The 23,492-nt window shown below is 34.0% G+C and overlaps 3 protein-coding genes across 3 annotated transcripts; 2 read left to right on the top strand and 1 right to left on the bottom strand.

Moving 5' to 3' along the window:
* The first annotated feature begins 800 nt into the window (after positions 1–800).
* On the top strand, positions 801–3,203 carry LOC106357164 (zinc finger protein JAGGED). The gene is made up of 5 exons (XM_013796843.3): positions 801–1,620; positions 1,712–1,806; positions 2,021–2,149; positions 2,349–2,433; positions 2,541–3,203. Coding segments are annotated over exons 1-5 (750 nt in total). The 5' UTR covers positions 801–1,618; the 3' UTR covers positions 2,980–3,203.
* A 10,604-nt stretch (positions 3,204–13,807) lies between these two features.
* LOC106354014 (probable xyloglucan galactosyltransferase GT17) lies at positions 13,808–15,807 on the top strand. The gene is made up of 2 exons (XM_013793854.3): positions 13,808–14,967; positions 15,318–15,807. The coding sequence occupies exons 1-2, from the start codon at positions 13,979–13,981 to the stop codon at positions 15,727–15,729; spliced, it is 1,401 nt and encodes a 466-aa protein (XP_013649308.1). The 5' UTR covers positions 13,808–13,978; the 3' UTR covers positions 15,730–15,807.
* Positions 15,808–17,772: 1,965 nt separating this feature from the next.
* LOC106354013 lies at positions 17,773–19,114 on the bottom strand. Its single transcript, XM_013793853.3, has one exon. The coding sequence runs from the start codon at positions 18,906–18,908 to the stop codon at positions 18,000–18,002; it is 909 nt and encodes a 302-aa protein (XP_013649307.2). The 5' UTR covers positions 18,909–19,114; the 3' UTR covers positions 17,773–17,999.
* Positions 19,115–23,492: the final 4,378 nt, after the last annotated feature.

Here is a 23,492-nt window from a genome sequence, read left to right as displayed (position 1 = left end):
TGAAATAACGGTGTGTTAAGCCTGACTTTTTGGACAACATTCTTTTTATTTCGTGTAGGTCGGCATGAGAGCACGAGTTTTTGAAGTTTTGAGTCTTTTGACCTTCGAACCATTTGGCACGTGACTCGCACGCTTCCGTGACTGGGAATTTTGTACACCTTTAGGTGTTCCTCTCAAGGACAGTGTTATAGCTAAGATCTTACACTAACCTTACGATCACTCTGTAAGATGTCCACAAGATAAATATCGGTAGGAATGGAGAAACCTTGTTATCATTCTAATGTTTTACATAAATTTGATATTATTAACAAAAAGATTAAGCATGTAATATTTAGGAGCACAATTGGAAAGGATATGTAGAAGAGGACATACATATCCAACTTAGATCACAAAGGACCCTAATAATTAGTTATGTGATAGCAACACTTGCATGTCCCATTTGCAAAACCCTAGGGTACAAAAAACAATTTGAATTTTTTTTGATGTGGATGCCCCAGGAGAGGCCTATCGCCATTACATTACATCTATAAATGGGGGACCATTACTAACTATTTTCTTACATTTATATTTGTTATACACATATTTATTGTAAAACTTCTCAAAACGTAATGTTCAAAGCAGCAGGACCATAGAGCTAGCCATGTCTCGGATTGTCCTTAAAAGTATAAAATCCATTCTCTTTTAGTTACTTGTTCTTTCCTCTGTGTGTTTAAGTGAGGATCACAAGTCCATCAAGGACCATCTTGAAGCTGCAAACTATTCATGAAAGATTCTTTATCAAGAGACAATGATTCGCTAGATGTGGCTTTCCACATTTAATTCATTGTTGACAAAGTACTATCTTGCTTCTTTTTAGATGCTTTGTATTATATTAACAAGTGTAACTTACACTTAATTAGGGTTCCTTCCATTATGTGTGTAATTTTGAGTATTATTGACGAGTTACTTTCTCTGATCTTCGACCTAGAGAATTTATAAAGTCCGTAAGACCTTTGGTAAAAAAAAAATATATATAAACGATTTACGAATGGGATAATTAACTTAACATGTTGAAAGAAGATTTATGTATTCGATTTTGATTTCAATATGAAGATATATACACAGAGAAGGTCCAAAACTCATTGATTTCTTAAAAAAAAGAGTTTAAAATATTAAGAGTTTGTCTTTTTAACATGAATTAATTACACAGTAATAGGGTTCTAGGCTAGTAGCCCTAGCATCTCCTTTCACTCAGGAAATGTCCCTCTCATCTCTCTCTTTCATCACACACACACACACACACAAACACATACACAAACCACAAACACTTTCACTCTGGTTTGGTTTAGTTAAAACCCCTTAAGCCCACACTACCTATATCTTTGTAAGGTCACAAGACCCACTTTGTTTATTTAGTTTCTACACGCAGAGGGAGAAGAGAGAGAGAGAAATGAGAGGGTTTGTGGCAGATAAACTGATAGAAAACTTCCCAACCTCTCTTCTTTAACTTTTACTACTCTCATTTTTCTCTTCCTTTTGTGGTGCAGCCTCCAACTGAAAGTCCCCTATAAGATATATCCTCAATTATTCTAGCTCTTGGAGAGAAGTCTTATCTCACGCCAATCTCTCATTTCCCACTATGTATATGCCCCACAAAACCACTTTCTTAATTATATCTTTCATTTTCTTAATCTTTAAACTCACACTTCTCTTTATTGAGTTTTTTTGGCAGGAGGAATGAGGATAATTACCTAGACCTCAACAATCTGCCAGATGATTCTTATAGAGATGGCAATAAGCAAACCCTGGAGGAAGGTTCTTCCTCTGGTATACTTTTACCTTGGAAAACCCTAATTACTTCAACGTTATATTATACATATATATATCATTAACAGGCAAAACATAATTAAGGGCATATATAACTAAATTGGTAATATATATTGTGTCTATTGGTAAAAGTTTGGATCACACGTGGAATCCAAATGACTTGTGTGGTGGTGGAATTATATATTAAGCCGTGGGATGTTTTGTTGCTAATTAGGTCAAAGAAAGAAGAAAGGTAGTAAAGAAGGGAAAGATGAGAGCGGGAAGGTGTATGAATGTCGATTTTGTTCACTGAAGTTCTGCAAATCCCAAGCTCTTGGTGGCCACATGAATCGCCACCGACAAGGCATGTCTACTAAGCTTCATATAATCCACTTTTATATTCACACTTTTTAGTTCGTGCAAAACAAAAAAACAGTTTTCATAAATCTTCTCTTTGGTTGATGCTTGTTGTCCCATACTTGCTTATACCTTCATACCAGTAGATATTGCATTAAAGACTTAGTTTGATGTCCTTTTTTTCTTTTGGGTCTATAAACTTAAAGAGAGGGAGACGGAGACATTGAATCAAGCCCGTCAATTGGTCTACCGTAACGATACCTTAACCCCACCAGGAATTACACCTTTCGGGTACACACTCTCTTCATCCTGACTTCAAATTATGAAAAAAAAAACATTGCTAAATGTACTTATTTATGATAAATAATGCTAGTGTAATTAATTGGAATTATTGGCAGATATCAAACCGCAGATCCAACAATATACCGGTCGGTTTACTCTTCACCGATGCTATATACCGGAAGCTCCTCAACAAACTTGGTTCCCCAACCGCTTCAACCACCATATCAATACTCTTCAAACCAATACTCGCCCTACAACAACATGAATGATTATTACTTCAGCCAATCCTTTCGAGGCAATAGAAGCATCTCTCCAAACCCTAATCTTCCCACAACAACAACCGTTAATTACATGGCTGGTGGTCCTGTGGAATCAAGCTACACTTGCGTCGGTGAACCCATTGATCAGACCGGTTTTTCTAACCGTGGCTCCGCCATAGTCCGTGCGCCCCCGCTGGAACCGCCACAAGTTCGTGATGGTGACGCTTCACGGCAGCGTTTGGATCACTCTCTTAGGTTACCAATGAACCGGTTTCAAGATCATCACTCGCTCTGAGTTTTAACATGTTCCCTCTGCTTCTGCTTCTTTTATTTATTTATTTTCTTCTCTTAGGGTATTTTCTTGTTCTCTTATTTTGTTTAAGTCGTCGAGAAAGTAGGGTCTCGAATTGTCTAAACGCCACGGATCCTACATGTGTTGTCAGCCAATTGTCCGCTTGTTGTTGTTGTTGTTGTTCTTTTTTCTTCTATTTTAGTTGAAATAAAGATATTAGGATCTAATAATCTCGGCCACATTTTTGTTTATGTCTTTTATTGATATACCTAACATTGTGATTTATATTATGCTACATTTTAGTGCGGAATGAATAAAAATCATCAAAACTATAGTACTGAACCGCAGATGCCAACTGATCTTAAATCAATTCATATTAACAAGAGTTAGAATATGCGAGGGACCATTATGGGGGGAGTGAACCTATTGGATAGTATTAAAAAGGTGAACGTTTAACAATGTTTCCATTTATGGATACACAAGGGAAGTGATTAATCTAAGGAAAAATAAAGCTTTTGATTTTTTCTGAGATTGAAAATTATTGTTTTCTAAGAACACACGTGAACCCCACGCGCCCCCAACTTGCGACAAAGAAGGCGAAACCTAACAAATCTCCGACTTGAAATTCGGCGAGGCCGCGGTGAATCGTCGTCGATAGAGAAGTTCCAGCGTCCTCTCTTCTCCTCTCCACCAACCTCTCTCCTGTTATCTCCATGGAGTCAGGGATCGATGCTCCCCTGCCTTCGTCATCAAACGTCGTCGGACATGAAATTTCTGTTTCAGAGAACGTAAATGAGCCTGTCGTCAAACCTCTGTCTCTGCTTTCGCCGTCGGCCATGTCTTCTTCTTCTCTGCTGACCGTGTCCTCACCGGCTCTGACGGATTCGGTCTGTGGAGGCTCGCTGTCTCTGGTTTCGATGCCTTCCGCGTCGTCGGTTTTGTTGAACACAACTACTGGAATGTCTCAAGTCCAGACCATAGGCTCAGATATCGCTTCTTCACCGTCGGCTGTGTTCTCAGGCGTTGACCCTTCCCGTACGTTGGAAAACTCCGAAGGACAAGGAGAAGGATTTATGGTCTCTCCAGTTGTTGACACGGGCCTCGACTCTACCCAGTCACCACAACTACAAAGCGTGAGGACGCGATCTGTAGATACTGATATCACGGAGAATACGCAGTCGGAATCTTCTCATCAAGAAACGGTATTTGTCCCTACCTTAGGTGCTTGGGCAAAACCCCTCCTCTTTAAACCTCCAGCAACACCTACGACCCCAAGTACTCCAACAGATAATGAACTGGCAAAAGTAGGTAATCAGTTAGCTGCTCTTTGGCCAACCTTAAATGATGCGATTCTGAACAAGAAGCCAAAAACCAAGCAGCCAACTCGTACCTTAATGCCTCCGGTTGAGAAACTTCCGCTTCCTGAGCTAAAACCTGACGGTAGTCTTCGATTCCCGTGGGCTGCGAGATTGAGTCCCCAATCACGGAATCTTTATCGAGCAGCATCTCCGACTTATCGACTTGATGGTACTCCTGAGATATCTATTCCTTCTAAGGTCCTTAAGCTTGGTCCAGAGAATAAGGACGAGTACATCATAGGAAAATTCCACAAGTGTTCTCTACCGCCAGGTGGTTTAATTCATGCTGTGGTTAATAGAATTTGGGGAAGGAGCTGTAAGATTAGTTGTAAGAAGATTGGAGAATCATCTTACATGTTTCATATCCCGCATGAACCAACTCGTCATTGGGTTATTCAGCGTGGAGTTTGGCATATTGACGACTGTTTGCTCTTCGTCCTTCCATGGACTCCAGAAGGTTCTTTCAAAATCCCAGAAATATCAACACTACCGGTATGGGTCAACTTGAAACAGATTCCTGATTGTTGCTACTCTAGACTAGGGATTAGTCATATTGCTTCAGGCCTTGGAGAACCCATTCTAACTCACAAACCTCGACTTGATCCCACGAGTATGGGTGAAGCAAAGGTTTTGGTTGAGATGGAATTGGATAGAGATTTTCCAAAGATAATTGCACTTGATGATAAACAAGGAAACATTTTTCTTGTTGAGGTCGAGTACACATGGATTCCTTCTATGTGTGAAAGGTGTGGTAACCTAGGCCACAAAGAGAAGAGGTGTCTCTTACCTTCAAAGCCGGCAGATGAGCAAAACTTGCCACAGCATCCGATTGTTGTTAGCAATGAGGTCCCGGTAGTGGATATTGATCATATTCTTAAAAGTAAACATTCAGAAGATTCTATTGGAGCTGATCCCACTGCTACTATCCAAGATCCAATAGATACTGCTCATGACTCTACTTTAAATCCTACTGCGTCTCCAGAGGTATGCACATCCAACTTAAAGACTACCACATTATCTTTTTCTTCTCCCTCACAACTAGAGAAGCCTGCTTCTCCGCTTACTTCAGCTACTCCTCCCGACACATTAGTAGATTCACAATCTACTCCTACTGCTACTCCGATTATGGATTGTTATCCATCAAAAATTACCAACAACGAGGTCATTGAATCTTTAGTTGTTGATCTGATGACCACAACACCTATACATTGTGCTTTTGAGAGCTCTTCTCGATTTTCAGTGTTAGGAAATGTGGATGAAGCTGAGATTGAGCCTCCAAACTCAATCAGCTTGACAAGAGGTGGGAGGGAATCAAAACCTCCAATCAAGTACCAGAGCATGGAATGGAAGACAGTGCAAGGGAGGGGAAAGCGCGGCCGTGGTGGCCGTGGTTCATCTCATTAGCTACTGATTCTTATCCCATTTTATGGTTTCACTAGTCACTACCTTTGTTCATTGGATAGGGTCTAAACACTACACGAAGCTTGTTTCGTGCAAACTTTTTCCACTATAAGACCCGAGGTCTTATCCTTGTAATATTTATGTTTTAATATGAAAGCCCTTTTTCAAAAAAAAAAAAAAATAAAGCTTTTGCAATGTATATTATAGATAACAACGAGAGGACATAGGAACCGGACAAATGGGTCAGAAAGAGAGAGAGTAGAGAGAAAGATTGTGTTCTTAAAATATGATACATTGTGTAGTGAGATTGGAACAGCCTTAATTTATCTGAGCTCATCTACAACTCTCAGCTACTTTGGCCTGAACCTAGCTATGAGGATTGGGGATTGGAGGGAATTGGGTTTTGGTGGTTGGTTTGTTCAAAATAAAAATCAAAAAAGATTTTCCATTTGCTTATATATATATATATATATAAATATAACATTTATTATATAGTTATAAAAGTGTAAGCACGAAGTAACTAGATCCAATGGAGACCGTTAGATGCCAGCTGAATTCCCCTAACCAGTAAAACTTCCCTTCTGCATTTTCTGCACTCTACTATTCTATCAGCTAATCTTCCCTTTTTCTTAAAAAATATATGCTTCGTTTAAAACAATAATTTTCTTTAAAAAAATAACTCAGATTCTTTGATTTGGATTAGGCTCTTTTGTGCAAAAATAAAAAGATTAGGGCCTTTTCTCATAAAAAAAGATTAGGGCCTTTTATATGCAACATATGTATTTATTTGCTATACATAATCAGCTAATTTATGTATTACTAGCTTAAAGTAAATCATGATTGCGTCGACGATGTTTTTTGTGGTGAGAAAATCGTGTTCGGATATGTCAGTGTCAATATATAAAAAATAACGATTCGAAACAAAAAATCATTTTTTGACAAATTATTATTATTATTATTATTGTTATTAGTATTTATTTCAGCAATTGACAAAAAGAATGGACTTTTTGCAAGCCCTAAAGGGATCAGATATATGCTACAATATTTTTTTATAAATTAATATTGTTGAGACTATGCTAATTTATTAATTTATATAATTATCAATGTACAAAAAAAAAATCTTTTTAGATTATACTTTTAAAATATTTTTATTAAAAAGATGAAAATATTTCCTTTTCATAAGATTATTAGATGTATTTTATATATGTTGAATGCATATGATAGGAGACAAATGTATTTTATATGTAATTTGATAAAATTACACAAATTATTGAAATAAAAATAATTAAAGATAAAATATATAATGTGAAAAGGGAATTATTCCAAAAAATCTATTTAAAAGAAGTTGTTGAACCCTTTCATTAGAAATGTTATATTTAATATTACCTTAATTAACCATTCCTACTTAAAATTAGTATGTATGCCAAATTAAGATTTTGTGCTCATTAGCAGAAAATAAATACAGTAGCATTGATTTCCAATTACTGAATAGAAAGAAAATGCTTAGATATAGTTTATGTTGTTGTCGGCAAGTTTTGTATCTTTGACAGTAACAACAAATAAAATCACAAAAGCCTTCTACAACATATTAGTGGCTATGATGATCATTTGTCCGATCCAATATAAATGATTTACAACATTTATTAACATATTATTTTGAACCAAAATTTTGTATACACGGAATGTAAAAAGTTATATAAAACTTAATGTATACATATTTAATGGCCTCGAGCATATTTAAATATTTACCGCTTCTTAGTTATTCTGACCAATGGTTTTAAAAAAAAACTTAGTCTGACCAATAATACCTAAATTATAACTACATATATAGAGAGAGAGTGTGTGTGAGAAAGAGATAGATGAGGTGTAGGCGAATCTCTAACTTGATCTTCCGAACAAAAAATTGGGTCAAGCCTCGAGATAACATGTATTAATTGGTTTTGTGATGTCATGAGTTAGCTAGCATTGTTTAACTGTACGGAAAACTATTTGAAGAAGCATATGTAGGTAATAACAGAGATGGGTCTCTACGTACGAAGCAACGTGTGATGGGTACGAATCACTCTTTGTCTTCACGTATGTTTAGTATAGATGCACATGCACATGCACATGTATATATTGAAATTAAATAAGTGTTACTACACGTACTATAAATGTAACTATACATGGTGATAATATATTGTAACGTAGTTCGCCATGTGAGATACGATAATACAATCTCAGATGGTTTAAGAATTATGATCAGATGTGCAAAAAGTGCAAAATCATTTATGAAACAAATGTGCTATACTATTCGGTATTTTTGTATTGTAGTCCTAGACTGGTCCTTGCTGCATAATAACATAATATCTATTGGTTTCAAAATTTCTACCAGTAACAATTTTTACTGAAATCTATCATTCATTCATTTCGTAATACCGTAAAAAAATTGACAAATATAACTGTAGAAATGTTCATGATTTCCAGAGATTCAGTATGTGCGACCTAATTATATTTCTCAATGTTAAAACAATCTAGATAATTAAGGAATGGGATGTGATTTGAGATAGACGGGATCACATTCAGCCCCCAAATTTTATATCTTTGTCTCGCTATATATGTTAACCCAAACCAGTCTATCAGTAGTCCGACCTGATTGGACATTTTTCTTATGTAGCTTCGGCCGATCCTACAAAATACAAATGAATACTTTATTATTTTATCGTTTGTTTAATTCATGATTGAATCCTCTAGGGTTATGTCAACTCAAAAGAATGTTGTCCAAATGAATATTTTATTTTATTTTATTTATTTTTGACCAAAAAATAAAATAAAATAAAATTAAATATTGGACGAAAGAGCTTTGAAATTCCTTGGATATCAATACCGTATAATAAGTTTATCCCAATAAGTGTCGCAATTTTATATTTCTTTTCTCATTACAAATGTATATTTAATAGATATGAATACAGTTATGACAAAACAAAAAGAATGGTAATAACTACTCCGAATTACTAAATTTTTTTTTCTAAATATCTAAAATCTAATAAACACAATTACAGAAAATTAAATATATTTTCGAATTTATCAATAAAATTAACTTAATGTTAACTATTTTTAATTATGTTGTTGATAAATTTTGATAATCTTTATATATATTTTTGTGAATTAATATTTATATTTAAACTTATGAAAACTTAAACTAAAACGATATAATATATATAGACAAAACCAAGAACCAAATGAAATTACAAATCAAATTTTAGAAAAACTAATCTAGAAATAAAAGTCAGAAACCAAAATCACTCAAATCCAGTATTGTGATATTTTCTTTACTAATTTTTTTTCGGATGAAAAAATTCTCATTATTTTATTACCACAAAAAAAGAGGTGTAAGAGTTTGTGTGCTTTTGTGCCCATTTGGTTGTTAATTCGTGGATAATAGCCAAGGTTTAGGGAATCATCTAATCGCGTGGTTATATACTTACATATATATGCACCAGCCAAATTTTTCCCGGTAAACACAATCAGGCATGAACGCAATCAGTTTGGCTATTACTGGCTATCGAAATGAACACGATATTTCATAGCCTATTTTTATTTTACTTTTATTGTACCTCAGTTAGTCATAAAATGGGTGAACCTCTATATAAAGTTAGAAAATATTTATTAACTTATATAAATATTTTTTTTGTCTAAAGTTTGTAAGGATTTTTTTTCTCAAATGATATTAAATTTTTATTTAAATAAATCAATTAATTCAAAATTATGGTTAATAATCTGTCTACCGTAAGAATAGATGTTACAGATCATACTACTTCATCACTATAATTTTTTTTAATCAACAAAAAAATTAATAAAAACACTATTAAATGTAAAATAATATATATGTTCCTCAAATCCAATTATATATAAATTAAACGTGATAGAGAAAAAGGAATGATGAATGCAATTTTTAATGTTAAACGTGATAATATTAGAAAATAGTTGCGCGTATTGTACAATTCCTAATATATAGGTAAAACGGTGATTACAAGGAAAATTGAACAAAATGGTTGTGACAATAGAATATTATCGGGAGGTGTCTTTTGCAACAAAAAAAAATTATCGGGAGGTGTTAAAAAAAGACAATAGAATATTATCATCATTTCAATGAAAAATAAAGAAAAAAGAAAGCTAAGAAAATGAAGCACGAACGAAAGATGTGAACAAGTCACGGTTTTTAGACAAAGAATGAGTGAGAGAGAGAGAGAAAGAGAGGAAAAAACAGAAAAATAAAGCAATGTAAAGACAACTTTAACTAATTACAAATATTTCGCATCGCTAAAGCCAAAAGCACACACGCAGAGACAGATCCGTCAAGCAAAAACGTTTTCGTCCCGTACCTTTCTTCCGATTTATCTCGGGATTCTACGTCCGCTATCTACCACATCTACATGTATAGATAAATACATACGAAAAATGTAACACGTATAGATGAATACATAGATGCAATATGTATAGAACTCGGTATGATTTGGACCTAGTGATAGGCTCAGAACTACACTAAAAATGTTGCAGCTAACTGTTAAATAGCAATCAATCTACACTGCCATCGATTCAAAACACACTGGACCGTCGTGCAGTCTAAGAAACAGAAGAATGTTTAAAGTTGCTGCCTTAGTATCTGTTTTCTCATTTTGCATTTTACATTTACATTTGATGCATGCTCTTCTCTTTTTTTTCCTTTAGGTTTAATTCATATGTCTATGTTTACTTTTTGTTTTCAAAAAAAAAAGTCTATGTTTACTTGATTAAAATCTCTTGGAAACTTTTATAAGATTATATATAGTCACGTGCACTTGATCTTGATTTGTGGTTATAGTGGATGATTGTATCAGAATCTTTTATTTTTATTTTAGAAAGATTGAATCAGATATTGTTACTCATTTAAATGTACTGTTCGTAATATATTTGTAAGTTAAGACTTCAAGGGTAAAAGACCGAGTTGTTGTTATCATTGGTAAATATATTTATTGATGTAACTCGAAATTTTGTATCTTTCTGCTCCTACTGAAGCTAGGACTAGAAGTCTACTAGGAGGTAGGTTATGTGTATACATAAATACGCCCTAAATACGCCCTCATCAAACCGTCCAATATATATATCTCCATTTTTTCTTACTCAAGTACAATCTATACATCTACCTAATTATGTTTATAACATATACGTATGTAAATAAATTGATGAAAATAATGTGAAAACAGTGAGGTACGTTGTCGATACTAAGATCTGTCACAGTAATTTATGTTATTTTACCTATACCCTATGATATGAAAATAGGAAAGAAGAGATTTTCCTTTTTGATATCTGAAGATCTGAAACAGTTATTATAAATAGACATACACTAGCCTTGCCGCATGCAACCATGCTACTCTATATACCATATATTAATTAGCTCAATTTTTTTTTCCTCTCATTTGTTTTTTTTTTGGTTCAAATTTTTTTCTCATTTGTTTTCTTCTGAAACACGCAGAAGAACTCTCATTAAACATTGTCCTTTCCTGTATATAAAGCAATGCCATACTATAGATGAAAAGGAAGTAAACTATTAGGTGCAGTGCCATGCGAAGGATTTTAGGGGGTTTTGGGGGCCTAAGGCAAGTTTTAAAAATAAATTTATATACAACTATAAAGAATACAATTTCCTAATACGATATATTACCTTCGCAAAATACATAAGTTTAACACTTACAAGAATAAATTTATTACGTAAATATGTTATATTATGTCCTATAAAAAAGTATATGGATTTAGAAATTGAGTTATTCAATTTTCGTGAAAAGTTTTTTTTTAGAAATAAGTTTAAGCAACTAAATTAGAAATTATTTTAAACTTTGGAACCCTAGAAAATGTAATATTATTCGGGGGCCTAAAGCGAATGCCTTTTTCAATACACTGTAGGCACGCCTCTGATTAGGTGTACAAGTTTTCTTGAACAAGGAATTAAATAAAACATTTTGATTGTCTTGGTTACACTACAAGAATTAATTGAAGTTAATTGTACATATGACCAAAAATGTGTGGCTGTTTGATCAATAGCTATGTCGAGCCACAAATATTTTTGTAGGAGTTTATAAATATCGTCCAAACATGGATAATTATAGCTATCCTCCCACGCCATATCTACAAATATATTTGTAAGTTGTAACTATATTAATCATAATTTACCATAAATCAAACCCTTGCTACAACACTAAATAGCAACAAATAGTTTTGTAACAATACTCTTCTTGCTATTTTATTACATTTTATAATTAATTTAAATACAAAATGATTACATATTTAACTATTGCTGTAATCTGTATTGTAAAAGAGAACATTGTGAGTTCTTATACAAAAATGGCTTAAAAGATACAAATCAAGTTTGGTAATTATGATTGCAGTACCTTTTTCAAAGAGAAACTTCTCCTCGCCTAATTAAATAAAATATTTTGATTTTCTTGGTATTATTCAGTTTGATCAAATAAGATATCATCGGTAAAGGTAATTAAATATTATCATTAAAACAATGATTCATAATCGAAATGAACAACGAAGATACAGTAAAACCTTTATAAATTAATAATATTGAAACTTTAAAATTTTATTAATTTATAGAGATATTAATTTACAAAAGTTTTCTTTTTTAGATTTTTTCTATTTTTATTAATAAAATAAAAAATACTTGATTTTACCGTATACAAATTATTTAAATTTTTAAAAATTGACTTTCATATTATTTTATTATATTATTTGGTGTATATTGTTATGTTTCATAGAATTGTTATGTGGTTTTTGATATAATTTTACGAAATATTATTAAAATATATTAAAATATTAAAAAAATAAAAATATTTTCATTGTGAATATAAAACCAACAATATAATGTTTAGTCTGTACTTATATAAAATATATATAGAGATATATTATTAATTTATGATTTTAATGGTACTATATATATTTACATGTGAGTTTTAATAATATTATTATCTTATTATTTTATCGATTTGTGTCATATTTTACACCGGTCCAAATTGGAACCGACAAAATTTATTAATTTATAGAGATTATTAATTTATCAAGTATTAATTTATAGAGGTTTTACTTAGTTCGGATACATGAAATAATACATAGTTTGTTTCATAAACGTAGCGTAATATTAACCATTTCAAATTCATGAAAATCTTTTAAAATAACAAGGCCCCCATTTCTGAAGGCCTCAAACTTTGGACTCAGAATGATGGGCTTTATGGAAATGCTATCATATATCTATGAGGAAAATGCATTCTTATTTCTGGATGACAAAAACGCCAAAAAAATTTCCATATAATGCCTGAACGTTTTTCAAAATACAGGCAATTAAAAATCAACTATTGGTTAGACCAGATGCCAAAATATTTTTTTTTTCAAAATTTAATGCATGAAATCATATTTTTAAAAATATCTAATTATATTGGAGACCTCGAATCTAGAAGCCAATTTGTAACATTTAAAACGTTTTTCTATCGATTAAAATAATTGCAATTAGAATATAAAAACTCTAGGTTGCACAATTATCACTAGTAGTTTTTGATTTCTTTTGTCTTGATAATTTCCCTTAACATGTATCTTGTCAGCAATATTCGTTTCCCAATTTATTATTAGATACTAGTTTACAGATGTAATGTCCTTACAATACACCATTTCCATTTCTTTGTATTTGTCTTCGTCAACCACCATTTGGGATTTCTATAGTTTGATACCCAGCAAACTTTCTTATCAGTTGCGTGTAAGAAAAAAAATCGGTATTTGCCACAATAACAAATACTATTTTTGAAATGTATTACTGGTGAATGATATACAATATTTTTTACTATTTAAGACATTCATAAAGATTTGGTGGTGTTTTCGTAAAATAAAGACTAAAACATTTCAAAACCAAACCAAAACTTTGGCGTTTTAGTGTGAATGTGAACAAGAAATCAACAACTATGTGAATAATAAACTATTTATTTCCTCTATTTTCGCTATTAAATCATTCGACTGTTCTATAATTTCATTATTATTTAAATTAACACATATAGTCAAGCCCATTATTTCCGTGAATAATGCAGGACAGCATACAAAAATGTTATGTCATTTAATATAATCATCCCAGATTACATGTTCCACCGTCAAAGTAACGCTCTTATTTCTTTCACTATTTAACGTCTACTTATTCATTTCCACCTCTCCTCTCTCTTCCTCTCCATTTGCTAATTGCTATGGCTTACAACAAGAAGCATGTCAAGATCGATCTCTGGCCAGAGAAGGAGGAGAAAGAGAAAAAATACTCTAAAAACAGAGAAGCCCTTAAGTTAACAGTCCCCACATTTCTTCTCTTCTGCTCCATTTGTCTCATCTTTTTGATTCTCCTTTCCCCATTCACTTCTCCACCGCAAACAACATCATTTGCAGCCTCATCACCCCCCCGCACGTGCGAACAAAACTTCACCGTCTACGTCTACGATCTTCCCAAAGAGTTTAACACCAACCTCCTCCAAAACTGCCGACACTTAAACATATATACCGACATGTGTCCTCACGTGGCTAACAACGGTCTCGGCCAACCTCTCCACCCGGGCGGCGGCGACAGCGAAACATGGTTCGCTACGCACCAGTTCATAGCCGAGATGATTTTTCACGCACGTGTTAAAAACCATCCGTGCCGCACGTGGGAGCCAAACAATGCCGATATTTTCTACGTTCCTTTTTACGGTGGGCTCTACGCATCAAGCGTGTTCCGAGAACAAAACCTAACGAAGCGCGACGAGTTAGCCGTTGGATTAGTTGACTACATGAGTGGTCAAAGATGGTGGGGGAGAAGCAACGGTCGAGATCATTTCTTGGCATTTGGGAGAACAGCTTGGGATTTCATGCGATCTAGTGACGAAGCAAGCACTGACTTTGGTGCAAACATACTCATGCAGGTGCCACTTGTCAGGAACATGTCGGTGCTGACTGTGGAGAGGCAACCGTGGGACGGTGACAACCAGTTTGGTATACCGTATCCCTCGTATTTTCACCCGTACACGTCAGCAGAGATGTTGACGTGGCAAGACAAGATGAGAAGGGTTGAGAGACCACATTTGTTTAGTTTTGTCGGTGGTCCGAGAAAGGGCTTGGAGAAAGCAGCCATTAGAGACGAGCTGATCAGACAATGCGCTGACTCAAGCCGTTGTGAGCTTCTCAAGTGTGAAAGTGGAGGGTCCAGGTTAGATATTTTTTTTTCCATTTTCTACTTCTGTAAATTTGACAGTTGTCTCTATTATTTATTACCCTGGACTTCGATTTCAATATTGACGGGGACCATAATCATCAATTTCAACATAATTTGTATTTACAAATGACAACGACTGCCACGAACGGTTACTTTATTACGTTACGTTTTCATTGGTTAGCTCTCTGTCAATTATTCAACAATAAAATTAGGTGTGCAACCGTATTCGAAGTGTTTCGTGCATTCATTTAAATTGTCTTCACTAGAAAATGTTTTTTTTGGGGGTAAAATTCATTAGAAAATGTTATTAATATTAAACTTAATTATTTGGCTAATTAATGTAGGTGCCACGACCCGATGACGGTATTAGGAGTGATGGCTCGGTCACGGTTTTGCCTACAAGCACCAGGTGACTCGTTCACACGTAGGTCAACATTCGATGCAATGTTAGCCGGGTGCATACCGGTGTTTTTTTCACCACACACTATGTATACACAATACATGTGGTATCTTCCTGACGACAAAAGGAGTTACTCAGTGTTTATGGACGAAAAGAACAGTACTCTAATAGAACAAGAACTCTCGAGGATCTCGGAGAGTGACGTGGTTCAAATGAGGGAAGCTGTTATTGCAATGATCCCGAAAATGACTTATGCGCACCCAAACGCTACTAACTATAATTTGCCAGATGCGGTTGATGTAGCGTTAGAGGCATTAGCTATGCAAGCAAAGGCCAAGGTTGTGTACTCATTGTAATAAGCTCTTATGTTTTTGCTCCTTTTTGGATGTAATTAATCATACTCTTAATCATAATGACTCGAGAATTACCAAATACTGAGAATGAACATGGGCATGTTGCGAGGGAGATCATTTTTCAGCCCATCGATCTGAGATTCGTTTCTCAAAAAGGAAAGCGCGAACCATGTGAATGTCCATATAATAATAATTATAGCCCATTACGATTTTTTCGGGTACAAGCCCAACATTGATGAAGTCGCAGATAAATGTTTATATGATCACAATTTAAAAACTAATCTTCCTTAATGATTTTCATGTAAAATACTTTGGAAAATAACATAAAGTACTCCCCGTGTGCTTTATTTTAAGTTTTTTTCTTAACATATATATAAATGTATATATATATATTTTTTGAATACTATTTCATAAACCAAGAAAATTTATAATATAAAAATTAAACGAATTTAAACATTAATATGTGGTCTTTTATTGTTGACTCATTTTAATCCCATTTCTAATTCAGTTTACCAAAATTGTAGCATATCATACATAAAATATCCCATCAAATTATATCATTCAGGAATCAGGAGCAAGGCAATCCATACCAGACGAATAAATGCTGGTGTGAAGTGAGAACTTTCCGATAGCCACGATAATCCATATAAACATTTAAACTATGAGAAACTAAAACAAACCTAAAGTCTGAATCAATGTTTAATACACAAAGTAAGTTAAGTTTCGACTTGATAGAAGGCCAATCCACCATATTTTTGATCATAATTAGCAAATCTGCACAATCCGTTTTAATTCAAACTAAAAATATTTTCTTCTTACAAAGACTTTTCTTTGGAACGCTGTACAAAGACTAAACAAGTAAACATAGTTGATAGTTCACACAAGACTGTCCATCTCCATATGAAATGCATTGAAACTCCTACTACGTCTACTAGCACCAAATATGTGGCTCTCATGTTGACTTTGAGAAACCATCTCAATTCAATAATTGCTAGTTTACCTATAATCATTTCATTAAACATCAATTTTGGCATCTCTGGTTTTCTTTTCTCCTACGTAGAGCTTACGCTTTCTCTGGATCTCCTTATCTCTGGTTTTCTTTTCTCCTACTGGAGTGTTGTTTTTTGGTTTTATCTATTTTGATTAGCTACATTGATCCTCCTCCCATTCTTTGATGGTGCTATGTTTTTTCAAAACTCTATAATGACAAAAAAAAAAAAAAAAACATCAATTTGGCATGTCAAAATTTGAGGGATCACAACAGAAAAACTCATGGCGTCTTAATGCATGGTATTCCCACTTCCTTCTTGCATTTTCCGTTTATTTTTTCCAATGTTATGCTTCTAATGAAACAAATTAGATAGTTTTCACTGGCTTAAAAGTTTGGGTATGTTTTTGTTTTCTTTTATATACTAAATGATCCATGGAAATGTATATTTCTGGACTGAGATGAGTCAGATGACTTAGATTTTTATCCTCATAAAACAAAACATGTATTTTGATATAGAAATGTACTCGAAAGCAATCTAGAGAAGGCTAGTGAACTTAAGTTTTCAAATTTCCCATCATATTAGTACTAAAAAGTGTAAGTAGAGGATAGAAACACATACAAGAGGATTCACAAGAAAAAGTGGCAAGTGATAGTTATTAACTTATTATTAATGTTTTCCCACATGTATTAAAGTTTCTTCTTGTTTTGTTCCTTTGTATATTTTCTTATCGAATAACAAAATATGTGCTTTTTCTCTCTGCTTTGCTTTTGATTCATAAAATTAGTATGACAATACTGTACTACCATTTTTTCAGCTACAGTTCCACAAGTCCTAGAGTCCTATCCATATTTTTCACGACATTATCCTCTAAATTGTTTTTTAACCGTTGTTGTTTCTTCCCTTTTTTTTTTTTTTGTTTTTTTGTAACACTCCGTTGTTGTTTCTTCCCTAGACTGTATTTTAATCTCGTAAGCATTATTAATTCCAGAAACCATTTAGAAATTCGCAACCGGCCACATGGCCAGCTTCGCATAATTGAGCCACTCACACCAAGTGAAGTAACCGACCAAACCAAACACACGATTTTTTTAAAATTTTTGTATAAAATCATCTGAGGATGATTTATTCAAAATTTAAAATAAGCACTGAAGAGAAGCAAACAGACAAATTATTTACAAAACGTTCGTCGTTCTCGTTTTTCATATTCGCGTTTGAATCTTTATAGACGCAACCGTCACAATCAAATCGTAATTATTTAAAGCATCTTGTCAACAAAAGCCTTTAGCCTCCGATAACGACGTCAGCGTCCCACCAAGTCTCACCGTCCGATTCCGTCAAGTCCGTCAACGCACCGTTAAACCTTCTCAGATCTCCCACGGCGATCTTCCCGCTGACATCATCCCTAACGTATATCTTCTCCACCCCGCCGACGTCGACTCCGAGTATATTCCCGAGAAACCTCCCCGGCTGCCTCCACTCCGCCAGCAACGCCGGCATCCGAAAACCCGCGCGTGGATCGCACGCATCCACTTTGACGGTGTCGCTACCTTTCTTCTCCGCCGTCAGAAAAAACGACGACGGCGAAGCGGAGGAGCTGCAGTTCCTGAGAAACGACGCCACCACATTCTCACCGTCTCCGTCCTCATCGCCGCCGTCTACATCTAAATGATCCCAAAGTTTCACGACTCCGCTCGATCCGATCCCGCCGAGATCCGGCCACGAGAACAAATCTCCGAAGCTACCATTAAAACACGTGAAATTACCCTTTTGCCCCTGATCGGATCCTCTCACGCGGAAGCTTCCGTTGACCCATCCACGATTATAGATCGAGTCAACGTCTTCTTCGTCTTCATCATCATCTTCTTCTCCATCTTCATCTTCATCGTCTGAAGAAGCGGACGAAGAACAAGAAACGTCTGAGTCGCTGTCGTAATCATCGAAAAGAGTTGGGGAAGAGATGGAGACATCTATTTTTCTTAACCTAACAACTAAACTCTTGAGTCTTGTAATAAAATTTGTGAAATAAGCTAAAAATGCAATAATCAAAGCTCCCCATTTCCAGAAACCGTAAGCTTGGTGTAGCTTTCCGATACCGGAAACAGCGACAGATCGAGAGAGGAACGAAGGATCGTTTATTGAGTTTATGCCCACTTCGAAATCTCTAATTCTATTAATCATTGGAACTTCCATAGCGGAGAAATTTTTAAAAGAAATAATTAGGGTTTGTTTTTTGTTTTTGTTAAGACAAGGAAGAGTAGAGAGGGTTGAATGTAAAGAGACGAAGCAAGCCTTAAAAAGAGGCAAGTGATGGAGAGAGAGAGCTGACGTGTCAGCTAAGTAGTGGATATGCGTGAGAGTCTTTTGGGGCACACGTAGGAAAAAGTGAGAAAGATAAGGCATCAATCACAATGAGTCAGCCTCTGACAGATGTATTCTCTGTGTCTACCATTTAACTATTGAACTCTCTCTCCGCCACAATAAAAGGTAATTGTTTTTTCTTTCCTGGGGTTGTTATTACTTATTACTTTATTACTAGTAATTAAAAATCATAACTATTTGATGAGAAGTTCGAACCACCTACCACAGTATAGTATTTGCCTTTTTCTACACTATTATTGATATAAGGTTTGTGGATTTTAAGCCGTCCAAAAATAATTGTGTTGGTGGTTACCTTTTTTTTTTATGAATGTTGGTGGTACTTTGTTAAGAAGAGGATCACCGAGGTCCTCAATGAATATATATTTTTGTTTTTGTTTCTTTTTTTTTCTGTTCAAGAATACGCTATATATAGTATGTGACAACTATGATATGTTCCCAAATACATTTATTTTCTTATCAAGCAATGCATAAAAGAAACATTAATTTTAAAGACATGAACCTCTACAAATATACTTATAATATACAATTAAGTAAATTTGATATCACATAGATTTATGTGGTAGTTATCGTAACAGTCTACATAGCAGATTTTATCTTATAATATATGGTGCAAAATAATTTCTCATACAATTAAGAAATTATAGTCAATTCTATTTTAAATTACAAAAAATTCTGGGATATATGAATATTCTAGGAAAGTCGGAATTTTTCTAAATTGTTTCTTTAAACAGAGAAAAGGGAAAGCCGGAGAGGTGCTAGAAACTCATGTGGGCCCTGTCTGAAGCAATTTCGTATTGTAAGAACAACGACATGTTCACCACAGATTTACACACACGTGTCTCTCCTGAATGAGCGGGAAAACAATGTACCATTTATAGCCATAAGTTATAAGGTCAAAACTACCAGAATGAGCTGGAGATAGATTTGGTCCAAATTCATATCCATCAGGCATCAGTTAGATGCACGCCACTGTTTCTTTTATAAGACGGCAGCATGCCAGCATGAGATCGAATATTAGTTGGGGGCTTTATCGTTCCGGTTACGTTTTCATATTGACTTGTATAAAAACGTATGTGCTCGGTGCTCTAGAAAAGACTCCAAAGCAAAGTCTAAATTGTTTTACTTGATTAGATTTTGGATTTTTTTGGGATAGAGTTGGATTTTAGTGCAACTTGTGTTTTGAAGACTACTAATTTAGAACAGCTAATTAAGCTTATCGTTTCATGATGGTACTATCTACATTATCCCTACGCACAGAATGTGCCAAGATGGTGAATTGACCCGATTCAATCCGTTTATTAGTGTAACTGATTAAGTATTTTTTTAACTGTTAAGTATTATTTTTGAACCATAATGAATAAAATGGATTGAACAGTTATGAATTATTTCACACAAAACAGTGATAACTGATAAGTTATTGATTTAAAAGGGTTACACTCATTAATGTATTATTGACTACTATAGAAAAATCTGTCATAAAATAATTAAACATATGATTAACCAATATTTAACATATCAATTGTAATACTTATGCCAAATATTTATGCTGCGCTTGAGATTTATTTTATTTTTCGTAGAATATATTCTTTTTCATTTGATATAATAAAAATTGTGCGTAGAGATTAAAAATCAATTGGTTGAATAACAGAAGTTCTGAATATCGTTACTCTACGTACGTATGCATAAAAGTGAATGAAATAGACAACAACAATATTATCAAAATACAATCGACACTCTGTATATGGAGTAATCATTGGCAACCAGCAAAATGTCTTAATCTCTTCAGATGAAGACTAAATACAATAAAATGTTGGTTTTAGTATGATAATAATTATAATAAAATGATTGTTTTTGGTCTGATAATGATAATGGTGATTTCATTATTACGCACGGCCAATGATATGCAATCAAGTTGACAAGCATGTTGTTGCACAGTGAAAGAACATGCATATTCAAAATATGTTGAATATGCAAAATATACACGCTGTACTTGAGATTCATTTTATTTTCCTTAAAATATAATCTCTTTAATTTGATATGATGTTTGTATTTTGTGTTAGAGATATAATCAGTTGGTTAGATGACTAGAGCTCTGAATATGGTTACTCTACGTATGCATCAAAGTGAATGGAATGGACACTAGTTATTATAATATAAAACTACAATCGATACTCTGTATATGGAGTAATTATTCTCAACCACCAGATTGTCTTAATCCCTCAGTATAGTTTATAGAAGAGCCATTCAGATAGTATAAATTATAATAAAACGTTGATTTTCGGTATAATAATGATGATGGTGAAGGTAATTTGATTGTTATGCATGGAAAATAAAGTGAAATCAAGTTGACAAGCATGTTGCACAGTGAAGAAAGTATTCTGTTAGAATTTACTATTTAGAGTATATTAAAATATTTTTATGATTTGGATAGTAAGAAGCTGTTTGTTTCACCATTTGTCATCTTCATCAAAATGATTCATTTGTATGATTTATTCAAATGATCCATTCAGATTTTTGTGATTGTTTGTTTGTCCATCTATATAGTTCATCTAGATGAATCATCTAAATAGATCTTATGTTTGTTTCTTTATTTTCATTTCCATTCAAATGAGTTTAGTAAGCAAATTACCAAAATACCTTGTGTTGATTTAATCATATGTTTGATATTAATTTTAACTATATTATATTTAATTATTTAGTTTAATATATTTACATTATAATTATTTCAAAATTAACGAGTTTTCTTTTTGCGGTTTGGGCGGAAAAACAAAATTTTTCGGTTTTAGCGAGAAAACAAATTTTTTCTGTTTTGGCGGAAAACAAGATTTTTCGGTTATGGCGGGAAAACGAGATTTTTTTGTTTTGGCGGGAAAATACAAATTTTTGGTTTTGGCGAGAAAACAGGTTTTTGCGGTTTTGCGAGAAAACACGTTTTTGTGGTTTTGGAGGGAACCACGTTTTTGCGATTTTGGCGGGAAACGCATTTTTGCAGTTTTGGCAAGAAAGCATTTTTGCGGTTTTGGCGGGAAAACGCGTTTTTGCGATTTTGGCGGAAAAACACGTTTTTGGCGGGAAAACACATTTTTTGCGTTTTTGGAAGGAAACACGTTTTTTGCAATTTTGGCGGAAAAACGTGCTTTTGCGGTTTTGGCGGGAAAACGCGTTTTTGCGGTTTTGGCGAGAAAACACTTTTTTTTTTGCGGTTTTGGCGGGAAAACACGTTTTTGCGGTTTTGGCGGAAAATGCGTTTTTTGCGGTTTTAGCGGGAAAACACGTTTTTGGCGGGAACACATTTTTACAGTTTTTGCGGGAAAACGAGATTTTTTTGTTTTGGCGGGAAAATACAAATTTTCATCCTGATGATCTATCTGAATGAGTTACACTTTAATACCTAAACAAACAAAACTCTTATTTTCATTCAGATGGTCCATGCAGACGGAGAAACAAACAGACCCTAAAATGATGAGCGAATGAACGTTTTTGAGAAAACTGAAAGGTATCGGAGTTGGGCCAACCTAATTTTTAAAGGAGGCGCAAATTCAACGACCCATTTTCTTTTTATTTTTGAGCCCAAACTGTTCTTCCTTGGACTCCAAATCAAATCTCTTTTGTTCCTTAGATGAAGATTGTCTTCTTTTTGGACTGCAACGATGTCGACTTTAACTGCTTTAATTTTATGTTGGTTTATACTTTATACTAGGCACTTAGACAACTCAATTATTACTTTATGAAAATATTTGATAGGGACGACTCTGAAATTTAAGGAGTTATAAACATATTAAGAATTTTTTTTTTTATACAGTTTGAAGATCACAAAACTTATGTATATTAGTTCTTTAAAATTTGGAAGATAATTATGTCCATAACTGGCCATATATATGATACACAACGTCATACTTCATATATAAAGTTCAACAAAATTGACACTTTCTAAATCAATTCAACGATGTCTTCACACACATACTGAACTTGTTTATATGCAACATGTTCGTGCCGCAAAAATCTCTCGCATGGGTATGTCTTTCTATGGCCGAAGACCTGGTCGGCTTCATTTTTCCTTATGTATAAGCACAAGATTCCTACGCGTAGATGAGGGCTGGTGCGGATAATTAAGACGTCTCAACCGAGTAAATAAATATATATTTTATTGATTAAAATTTTAAATACATAATTACGAACTTTTGTGTCATAGTTATGGATAATGTAACTCTTGTTTAGTTGTTTCAATAGCCCCACAGGATAATCAACACTTTGTGACATACACCACTTAGGGATTGTTCTTGTTGAGCTAACATATTTAAAGTATGTTACAAATGCAAAATCACTCTCCATAAATGATTGATCAGAGCCTTGGCTACTAGACGGGTGAAGCAGTTAGGAAATTTGTAGAAATGG

Source organism: Brassica napus, chromosome A7, assembly GCF_020379485.1.
Source record: "Brassica napus cultivar Da-Ae chromosome A7, Da-Ae, whole genome shotgun sequence".
In the NCBI taxonomy this organism is placed as follows: Eukaryota; Viridiplantae; Streptophyta; class Magnoliopsida; order Brassicales; family Brassicaceae; genus Brassica; species Brassica napus.
This window is presented reverse-complemented; position numbering and strand designations above follow the sequence as displayed.